Source organism: Scleropages formosus, chromosome 19, assembly GCF_900964775.1.
Source record: "Scleropages formosus chromosome 19, fSclFor1.1, whole genome shotgun sequence".
Taxonomy (NCBI): domain Eukaryota; kingdom Metazoa; phylum Chordata; class Actinopteri; order Osteoglossiformes; family Osteoglossidae; genus Scleropages; species Scleropages formosus.
The window spans coordinates 14,425,814-14,437,013 of NC_041824.1; the positions used below are offsets into that span (position 1 = coordinate 14,425,814).

Sequence of the window (11,200 nt, forward strand, 5' to 3'; positions counted from 1 at the left end):
TTTCCCAGGGGGGTCTCAGAGAGGTCTCTGTTAAGTGGAAGAAAGCATCTTACCTGTTGCTCTTCCGACAGCTATTGCAGTGCTGAAGGACAAGGAACCAGGCTCCTTCCTCATTCGGGACAGTAACTCTTTCCAGGGGGCCTATGGCTTAGCGCTGAAGGTGGCCACTCCTCCTCCCAATGCCAACAACCACAGCAGCAAAGGTACTTGAATGTGTGCCACTTGTCAGAGCTGATTGGGTACATCTCCTGGTCTTTCACAGCCTTGTTCCATCTTCTCCTTTTTGTTTTCCCTCACTGCAGGTGACCCGCTGGAGCAGTTAGTCCGACACTTCCTGATAGAGACGGGCCCCCGAGGGGTCAAGATCAAGGGCAGTCAGAATGAGCCCTACTTTGGTGAGAAGCACAAATGTGGAGCTCATATTGTGTGGTTATTGGAAGGAAGTGTTGTAAACATGGAAAAGCCTGGTAGGTCAAGCAGTTTGAGTGCATACCACTGGTGTGTAGCATATGCATCTCGCACAGACCGCTGAAAAAACAGACCCAAAAATTCCTTTGTGCTGTGAGAGTGGAACAGCTCAGACACACTCCCTCAGTATGGTTGTAATGACATGGTGGCACAGCATGTAGTGCTGGTGCCTCACAGTGCCTGGGCTCTGTAAATGGACATGGGTGTTTGAGGTTGTATCGTCACGTCTTGTTCATACAAGTTTCCTAACAGTCCAAAGACATGTTTCAGGTGGACTGGTGACTCTGAACTGCCCGTAATGCGTGTCTTTGTGAATGTGTGTATTACACTGCTGTGGTGTACGGATGAGTTGATGACAACGGAACATGCAAAGCAGTGTGTCTAACACTGTAGGCTACCTTGGATAAAGTTAGTAATCACCGTTTGTTGAATAAATGCAAATTACTGTTGCTGCAGTGTTTTTTAAGATGCCTGTGTGAACAGTCCCACCCATGCTTTGGCCCTGAGTGTGTCTTGTGTGTGTGTTTGTGTGTCTCAGGGAGCCTGTCTGCCCTGGTGTACCAGCATTCCATCACCCCAATGTCCCTGCCGTGCACCCTGCGCATCCCTGAAAAAGGTAAGTTCTCATGTACAGCTGACATATGACATACGACTAGGAAATCAGTGACAGCACGCAGCATGCAAAAAACCACAGGCAAAGCACAAATCCAGTGGGCAGAGGGCTGGTTTAGTTACGATCAAGGGCTTTGCAAGCACAAGTGCTTTGTGTCTTTTTTGTGGTGCAAAAAGACTCCATTTGTGTGCAGCTACCATCTTCTTCGTGGCATCTCTTGTTATCTGCCAGTTTTTGACTAACAAAAACATCATTATATATGCATAGCCACCATACTCACCTGACTTGGCATCCTGCCACTTGTGGATATTGTTGTGTATTGAATATTGTATAAACCCAGGCATAAGTGCTAATAGGCCACTCTTAATAGTAACGTGGGTTAGAGTTTGGTTGATCAGGTAATATGTACAGAAAGTGTGGAAGAGTTGTGGCTGCACGTGGTTCAGTAAAGAAAGAGAAAGCATAATCCATCGTGTCTTACTTTATTCGTGTTCGAGTGTAATTAATACACCCATAAAACACGATAGTTGGCAACGAGGATTTTTCGGATATTCCCCTTAAGTTTCTCCTAGTTTTTTTTTTTTTTTTTTTTTTTGTGGATGGACGTTTTCTTTGCTGAGAGAAGTGTGATGGATCTGCTCAGAGAGAGAGGGGGAAGCGCAATACAGACCTGTAAGTGAAATAACATTTAAGAAAGATGGCTGGATATATCGGACAAATTGATGCGTTTGACAGTGCTACGGATGATTGGACGATGTACTGTGAGCGAATCGAACGGTATTTCAAAGCCAACGGCATTGCCGTCGACAAGCGGGTGTCGGTGCTACTTAGTCCGATGGGGGGAAAAGCTTATGTGTTGCTGAGAACTCTCACTGCCCCCACAAAGCCTGCAGACCTCAGCTTTGATAATATTGCGCAAACACTGCGGGATCATTTAGCGCCAAAACCGCTGCTTATAGCAGAACGTTTTAGGTTTCATAAACGTAACCAAAACGAAGGAGAGTCTATCGCAGCTTATGTGGCTGAATTAAAGAAGCTGTCAGAACACTGTTAGTTTGGAGATGGACTGAATGATGCGCTGCGAGACCGTCTAGTCTGTGGTATTTTACAAGAGAGTATCCAGAAAAGATTGCTTACAGAGTCGGATCTCACATTCAAACGTGCAGTTGAAATTGCTGTCGCCATGGAAACAGCTGCCAGAGACCTGTAGAGTTGTGATCCGGAGTGAAAATGTCGGTGAACATAGTGACCACTGTGTGTAAACTAAAAAGAACAGTGCAAAATGCAGAATTGTGCTACCGTTGTGGCAAGGGCAGAGACAAAGCAAGCCAGTGCAGATTCAAAACTGAAATGTGCAGAAAATGCAACAAAGTTGGACACATACAAAGAGCATGTCGTTCTGATATTTCACACCATGAGAAAGACGAACAGTACAAGGCTCAGAGAAAGAAAAGTAGAGAGATGTGCATGCTGTTGCTCAAAAATCAGATGAAGAAAGCGACGCAGGGTTGGCAACTCTGGAAATCTACAGTCTGAAAGGTGACTTGAAACAAGCGATCTGGCTAACACCACGAGTGAATGGAAAGACAGTGAGAACGGAGCTGGACACAGGCTCCTCCGTATCTGTCATGTCAGAGACTGAGTTTGAAAGACATTTCACAAAAGCAAAACTAAAGCCATCGCCTGTTAAATTGAAAACATATACTGATGAGCCGGGGGTGCGGTGGCGCAGTGGGTTGGACCTGGTCCTGCTGTCCGGTGGGTCTGGGGTTCGAGTCTCACTTGGGGTGCCTTGCAACGGACTGGCGTCCCGTCCTGGGTGTGTCCCCTCCCCCTCCGGCCTTACGCCCTGTGTTACCGGGTAGGCTCCGGTTCCCCGCGACCCCGTATGGGACAAGCGGTTCTGAAAATGTGTGTGTGTGTGTGTGTGTACTGATGAGCCCATAGTTCCTCTGGGTGTGATTCCGGTGACAGTGAAGTACAATGATCAACAGCGCGAACTAGATCTGTACATAGTTCCGACAGCAGGACTGGCACTTTGGGGACGTGACTGGTTGAGAAAGTTACAGTTGGACTGGAAATCCATAAAAAGTCTACAAGTCTCAGTTCCTGTTTTGCCAGGCACTCAAGAGAAACTGAAAAAGGTGTTGGGTGATACTGCTGTGGTGTTCCAACCAGGAATAGGAACGTTGAAGCATATTAAAGGGAAAATAACCCTGAATGAGCGCGCCGTACCCAAATTTCACAAAGCACGCCCAGTTCACTATGCTATTCGCGAGAAAGTGGAAACGGAGCTGGATCGGTTAGAAGCTGAAGGAATACTGTCCAAAGTTGGCCGGAGCCCCTGGGCAACGCCAGTTGTTCCTGTTGCCAAGAAGGACGGAACTGTAAGACTGTGCGGTGGTTTTAAAGTCTCCATCAGCTCTGAACTGCAAGCAGAACAATATCCACTACCGAGAACAGGGGATATCTTTGCTTCATTATCAGGAGGACAGTTTTTCAGTAAAATAGATCTGGCAGAAGCATATTTGCAGATGGAGATGGAGGAAGACTCAAAAGTGTTCCTGACCATTAACACTCACAAAGGCTTGTATCGATACAATAGACTGGTTTTCGGCATTGCCTCAGCGCCAGCATTATGACAAAGAGCGATGGAGCAGGCACTTCAAGGATGTCCAGGTACCCAGTGCTACCTTGATGATATTATAGTCACTGGAGAGGATGACAAGTCATTTGGAGAACTTGACACGTGTCCTACAGAGACTAAGAGATTATGGACTGCGTGCAAGGCGTGATAAGTGTGAGTTTTTCAGCAGTGCTATTACATATTGTGGACACGAAATTGATGCAAATGGCTTGCGCAAGTGTCATAACAAGATAAGGGCTGTCGCAGAGGCCCCACGACCGAAAGATGTCTCTCTATTGAGGTTGTTCCTTGGATTTCTTAATTATTATAACCGGTTTTTGGCAAACCTCGCCACTGTTCTCCACCCCCTGAATGCGTTGTTGCGAGCAGGACAGAAACGGATGTGGACAAAACAGTGTGAACGAGCATTTCAGGAAGCGAAGAAACTGGTGGCATCAGAAACAGTGTTGACCCATTTTGATCCACACAAACCCATCAAGCTAACCTGTGATGCTTCGCCGTACGGTATTGGAGCGGTGTTAGCGCACGTCATGGGTGATGGAACTGAACGCCCCATAGCTTTTGCATCACGCTCTCTCAATGCTGCAGAAAGAAATTATGCACAGAGTGATAGAGAGACTTTGAGTCTAGTGTGGGGTGTGAAACGATTTAATTCAGTATTTGCATGGAAACGAATTTACTTTGGTTACTGATCACCAAACCATTGGTTTCCATTTTTAATCCACGAAAAGGCATTCCACTGACAGCAGCAGCACGAATGCAGCGGCTGGCGTTGTTTTTGGGAGGACATAGATATCAGATTGAGTTCAAAAGAACTCTCAGTAATGCAAATGCTGATGGACTGTCACGTCTACCATTAGACGGTGGTGATGATGCAAATCCTGAAAAAGGAAGCACTCCCCTGAATGTTTTTACTTTTGCTTAGCTTGAGAGTGCCCCTGTTACAGCTGCAATGATTCAGAGGGAAACCAGGAGAGATCCAACGTTGTCCCGAGTTTACACAGCTACTCAAAGTGGCTGGAATGAAGAACAGAAGATGCAGTTTCCGCAGTTCTATCAGCGCCGAGATGAATTGACGCTAGACGGAGGTTGCCTCATGTGGGGATTAAGGATCATTATACCTCCGAAGTTGCGAGCTCGAGCCTTGGAAGAGCTTCATGTTGGTCACCTAGGAGTGGTGAAGATGAACTCACTCGCTAGAAGTTTTGTGTGGTGGCCAGGAATCGATCAGCAGATCAAGCAGCTCTCCATGCATTGCCTAGGATGCCAGCAGGGTCAAATATGCCAAAACCTGTACCGTTGCACCCTTGGGAATGGCCTGCTGTGCCGTGGCAAAGGATTCATGTTGACTTTGCAGGACCTTTCATAGGCACTACATTTCTGGTGGTTGTCGATGCATGTTCAAAGTGGCCAGAAGTGTTTAGCATGTCGTCCACAAGCGCTACCCAAACTATAACAGTGCCGAGAGAACTTTTTGCGAGGACTGGTGTCCCAGAACAACTGGTGAGTGACAATGGACCCCAGTTTGTATCTGAGGAGTTCCAGATCTTTCTAAAGAACAATGGGATCAGGCATGTGACCTCTGCCCCATACCATCCCGCTACGAACGGATTAGTGGAGCAATTTGTACAAAGTTTGAAGAATGCGCTGCATGCAATGGCGGGTGACAAGATCACGTTAACCCATAAGCTGCAAAGGGTTTTGTTTGCGTATCGTAACACGACACATGCTACCACGAATCGAACGCAAGCTATGTTGTTCTTTGGGAGATCTTTACTTTCAAGGCTGGACCTGTTGCTACCGAATGTGAAGAGGGACGGACCAGTACGAGAGTTGGAAATTGGTGAGTGTGTGCTCTCTAGGGACTGCCGTGGGGATCACAAGTGGATGCCTGCGAAGGTAACGGAAAGAACAGGACCACTTTCTTACACAGAGATTGGACCAGACACCACCTGGAGACGGCATATTGATCAATTGAGAAAAACAAATATTCCTTTGGAAAGTGTTCCAGAAAATGTGCCGTTCACGTCTACTGTTGCCCCTTCCGATGGCAGCGACACAACTACACCACAAGACGCTGCGATGTCTTCACAGAAAGTGCCACAAACACCTATCCCAACTTGTGAGGAGAAACGTTATCCTACCCGTACACGGAAACCCCCAGACCGTCTTACTCTATAGGGTTTGGAATACAACCAAGGCGAAGACGTCATGCAAAGGGACTTCGCAGTTATGTCATTGTTATGGGTTGTTTGTTGGTACCAGGTGTGGTTTTTTTTTTTTTCTTCTGTGACAGTGGTATTGGTTGACTTAGAGTTCTTTATCTACAGGGAAGGAGTTGTTGTGTATTGAATATTGTATAAACCCAGGGATAAATGCTAATAGGCCACTCTTAATAGTAGCATGGGTTAGAGTTTGGTTGGTTGGGTAATATGTACAGAAAGGGTAAAAGAGTTGTGGCTGCATGTGGTTCAGTAAAGAAAGAGAAAGCATAATCCATCGTGTCTTACTTTTTTCGTGTTCAAGTGTAATTAATACACCCGTAAAACACGACAGATATCCCCCAAAACTAAAATGACAATGAAAGGCACCTGTTTTGAGTCAAATCCCAAGATGCGAGCAGTTACCACTGACCGCCTGAAAGTTATCAGCACTTGATTTCCTGCACTGCTTCTGAGAATGGCAGCACTGCTGAAATGTGTGTAGCCAGCCAGGGGGGGCTGTGGTGGACTGGTGTCCAGATAGGCAATTGAATATATTTTTACATACGTACGTCCACTGTACTTTTTGACCACACCTTTGTGTTCACTGATGTATCAGCTTGTGAGTCTTGCTCTTGCAGACCCTGTTGGAGAGATTCAAGAGATACAGACCAGCAGTAACATGAGCACAGCGGCAGACCTGCTCAAACAGGGTGCAGGTGAGGACCGTGGAGCTATACTGCTGTCAGCCCTACAAACAGTTCACACACAGTCCTGACCCTCAGCTCACGTCCGCGTGTGTGTGTATGTGCATTGCCCCTCCAGCCTGCAATGTGCTGTACCTCAACTCTGTGGAGACAGAGTCCCTGACAGGACCACAGGCCATCGCCAAAGCCACAGGGGCCACTCTGTCCCGGGACCCCCGTCCCCCTGGCACTGTGGTGCACTTCAAGGTGTCGGCCCAGGGCATCACCCTCACTGACAGCCAGCGCAGGTACGGCGCGGTCCACACGTGTCATTTACGCTGGTCCTCTCACTGGTCTCATCTATATACACTATCGATATATATATATATATATATAATGTGCACATTAAATTATTTCACTGACCCTATTTGGCAAATCATACACTAATTTACAAATTTAAAAGCTGACACTTGAGTAAATCACTGTACGTTGCAGTGTAGAAAAGCATCATCTACATACATATTGGAAATCAAAGAACTGAGTCTTCAACATAGAATTGATGTGGTGAATAAATAGTTTTAACAATTGAGAAATAACAGCAAATTAAAAACTTATTGGCAGAAGTGACAGAAGTTGTGACATAAAGGATAAAGAAAACAGTGAAACACTGAAAAGTATACGTTTTGTTTAGAATACCTCCCCAGGATGTCACAGCGCCTGGTTTCTCACACCCCTCCTCTGTGCAGGGTGTTTTTCAGAAGACACTACCCTGTCAACAGTGTGACCTTCAGCAGCGTGGACCCCCAGGACAGGAGGTGGGCGCCCTCACCGGAGCCGATCTGGGCTTCCTCCCAGAGTCACATGGAAACATCTGCCAGGGAGCGAACTGCGTCACAGCTTCCTCTTAGCGGCACCGCTGGACGCTGACGTCGTCTTTTTGTCTCATTTCCTCACGCAAACACTTTTATATGTAACGCAGTGGCAAAAAAAGAGTCTCTACATAATAAAGTGCTGCTTTATCATTCGTAGCTCAAGCCGTTCGCTCGTTCATGATTCATGCTGGAGGAGAGTGACAGTGTTTGTGCAGCTTCTGTGTCTTTTTTAGCATGAAATAAGAAAAAAATGTCGATAGGAGCTCAGTGCTTGCAAAGGAAACCCAATTTCCAGGTGCATCAACTCATCGCTTAGGTTCATTTGTCAAATTCCATTGCTGGCATACCATGCAAGGGATGGCTTTGTGTGTGTGTATGTGTGTCTGTCTGTCTGAGTCTCGTCTCTGTCTTCCTGTGCTTTAGGTGGTCTAACTCTGACAACACAACATCCAAGTAAGTGCTCTGTGTGTCTGTGTTTTCCATGTGTTTTGTGTGTGTGTGTGTGTTGGCTGAAGCGGCCCATGTCCAGGTAGAACAAGTTGCATGGCACTGTGTCCATTTTGTGTCTTGGCCAACCAGATGTGCTTTTCCGTCCCTTATTGCAGTAACTTGAGATGTCATGTTAAACCTTCACAGCCTTTCACTGTGGCACTAAGGATTTTTCAGACTTCCAGCTTGCACACACACCCCAATCCAAAGTTTGAGTACATTTGGTTATTTCATTCCTGACTCTTTTCCACCGGGTTATTACTTTGGGTTAGTGTTTTGCTGAAGAACTTAGGACTGCCCAATTTGCTGTGATCCTGATGGTACAGCGCACTGAAGTATGGTATGGTACTCATTGGATGAGATTGCCATGGACTTGGTAGCCCCATGACATCACACTGCCCCCACCATGCTGGACAGTGGAGACCACAGACGCAACTTCTGAAGCTCACAACTCACTCCCTACATCTTTAAAACCAACTGTTCTCATTTTTGACTCGATTGTCCAGAAGAGTTCAGCTTTTTAAAGGTCCAGTTTTTGTTTTGGCCTATGGAAGTGTGGTGTCAAGAAGGTACTCAAACTTTGGACTGGTATTGTAGTCAGTTGCCTTGTCTGCAGTCACTCAAGGCTTCAAGGAGAGGAGGCACAAACAGCATGAAAAAATTTAAATACTCAGAACATTACTCTCTCTCTCTCTCTCTCTCTCTCCCTCCGTCCTCTGAACACCCCCCCACATCAGGGTATTCGGCTTTGTGGCAAAGAAGCAGGGCAGCATGTCCGAAAATGTTTGCCACCTGTTTGCTGAGCTGGACCCGGAGCAGCCCGCTGTTGCCATCGTCAACTTCATCAACAAGGTCATGCTGGGCTCGCACCGCAGGTAGTGGGCTGGGTCCCAGGGCCACAAAGGATGGATTCACTTCGGAAAGAGATCCCTGTACAGATGCCTTTTACCGCCTTTGTTTTTCGTGTTTGTTTTGCCATTGTTCTCCAAGTGACCTTATAAGATGGCAAGAGACAAGTAATCAGGTAACACGTAATGCATTTAGGACGAAGGTAACAGTATTCCAGTGCTTTTCACTCAGACTTCAAGGGTTTAGGAATGTGACTAGGGCTGCGAGTCTTGGGAAGGACCAAACAAGACAGCATTTTTCAGTGTGTTAAAATTCTGAAAGCAGTGAGGACAGGAAGTCACATATTTTAGCAATGTGTCAGACCTACTCTATGGCATCTACAACTTTATCTATAGTCCAGTATAGATAATTAGTTTCCATTCAGGTCGTAGTAGTGAATCACAAGATGCACCAGCGGAGGAGTGTCAAAGAAGGTAGCTGTGAACGTCTGCGAGGGTACATTTCTGAGGAGGAGGAGGAGGGCAGAGCATTAGCACACGTGACCAAGATGTGGGGAGTGTCACACTTTAACAGCAAGTCCCTGAGGTGAATGAGGGTTATGTTCCCAGGACCCTCATAAATGTGGGTCTTCACACATCATACACAAGTGAGTCATTTCAAAATTACTCTCATATATAGTATTCTATTCTGTATGGTAGTTTTCACAAAATAGCATCCAATAACAAACACTTTACAGACTAATCAAAATTGTAATTTAAAACATTTAACAATGTATTGGTGAATGTATGAATTGTAAACTTATGTCTGTTGGTAACGGTTTATATATCTTGGGGACTTCTTGTATATAAGACTGGGAGTCGTGAGGCCTCAGCAGTCAAGCAGGGTGTTGAGGACGAATGCAAGGAGTCCTGCGCTGAGGTTACACGCACCTGTGACACCTCACCCCCCTCAGCCACTTCCCTGCCCTCTGCAGGCATGGGGTGGAAGTGCAGGCGCACAGTAACAGTACAGAGCTACTGATTGAAGACTTGTGACTGATCTGTGTGTTTGGGTGGAGGTAAATACCAGCATCACTGCAACACATATAGCTCAGATTGCTCCCACTTGCAACATGGAGCATGAATACACATTTCATTTAAACAAACTGAATCTTTTGCCAAAGGTCCTACCTACCCAAAGACACATTGAGCACTCTTTTAAAAAGAAAAAAAGCTGTTATGAGTCAGTTTAAAAGTTTCTTGCTTTTGCATACATGTCATTCTTTTGTATCGTGTTTTTATAAGATTTAAAGATGTTTGACAGCTTTAATATATTGTAGTCTTTCTTATTGACCTTTTTACGTAGTAATATATTTTTCCACATGCTGCCTCTGAACATGTAAGAAATTAAAACATACAACAAAATGGAATTATATGCTATTTTTTAAAACAATGTATGCATTGAATGAATATAAATAAATATTTGTGGTACAAAGAATGCACACCTCTCTGGATTTGCATCATTGCCTTCAAGAACTCCCAGAGCTCTCTGGACAGCATGTTAGAACAGGATAGTTCCAAGTTAAACACTTGTAACCACAAAGGACACAAATAGATAAGAGAATATAATATTTTATTACCTTCCAGTCTCCAAAACAATGTTCAAAATTTAACATATCAGGACCAGTCATTCTCTTTTTAAACCTGAGATTAATCGCTGAAAAGACTACAAAACTGGTTCCACAAGCTCAGCTGATCCTCATATACTTTTTACATTTGTGCCCACCCCACTTTCCTTCTTTCCTCTTCATGACAATCTGTATGTCAAGAGTTTGTTAGGGCAGAAGGGTTAATACAGGGCTTTAATCGTACATGGATGGCACTGGAAACGTTTCACAAATTGTCCTAAATCCAACTATTTAAGCTCATCACTTTCAAGGTGTATTACAGGTTAACTGGGTTTTAGCTTCTTTCCCAGTTGAAAAATACATCTCAAGCCAGTGCCTAAATGAAAAGTCCATATTCAAGTAAGCAATTGCACAACTGTCTGTTCCAAACCCTACACAGCCAAGAAGTAGTCTTGACTCTAGAATAAAAGAAACCATTTTATATACTTTTTCCCTTGAGAATGCAACATGCATTCAAATGAGGTCTACAACAGCATACAGTTTTTTTTTTTTTAAAAACTTGTTGCCCAAGTTTTACATTGATAATTTTTGTACCAAAAGGATGTATAAATCTTTGTGTATAAATCTTGGTTATAAACTGAAAGTTATAGTCTTATCTGGTCTCAAGCAGACCCCTGTGAGTTAATATCTTACCAACTGCATTTTCTGAAAATGGATTCAACTTTAAGTTCAGTCATAATTTCTAATGACAACTACTGGCAACTTACCA

General features: G+C 44.9%; 1 protein-coding gene across 3 annotated transcripts in view; it reads left to right on the plus strand.

Annotated features, from left to right (window-relative positions):
• The window catches only part of tns2a (tensin 2a), a 49,401-nt gene extending 39,504 nt beyond the window's left edge, over positions 1–9,897 (plus strand). For 2 of the 3 annotated variants that reach the window (XM_018760432.2, XM_018760435.2), the window contains exons 21-28: positions 72–203; positions 303–395; positions 1,007–1,084; positions 6,571–6,648; positions 6,755–6,923; positions 7,362–7,430; positions 7,911–7,940; positions 8,714–9,897. In XM_018760432.2, the coding sequence (XP_018615948.2) occupies positions 72–203; positions 303–395; positions 1,007–1,084; positions 6,571–6,648; positions 6,755–6,923; positions 7,362–7,430; positions 7,911–7,940; positions 8,714–8,855 (791 nt within the window). In that variant the 3' untranslated portion in view covers positions 8,856–9,897. The remainder of the gene's footprint in view (positions 1–71; positions 204–302; positions 396–1,006; positions 1,085–6,570; positions 6,649–6,754; positions 6,924–7,361; positions 7,431–7,910; positions 7,941–8,713) is intronic. The other variant, XM_018760433.2, reaches the window with a different exon arrangement.
• Positions 9,898–11,200: the final 1,303 nt, after the last annotated feature.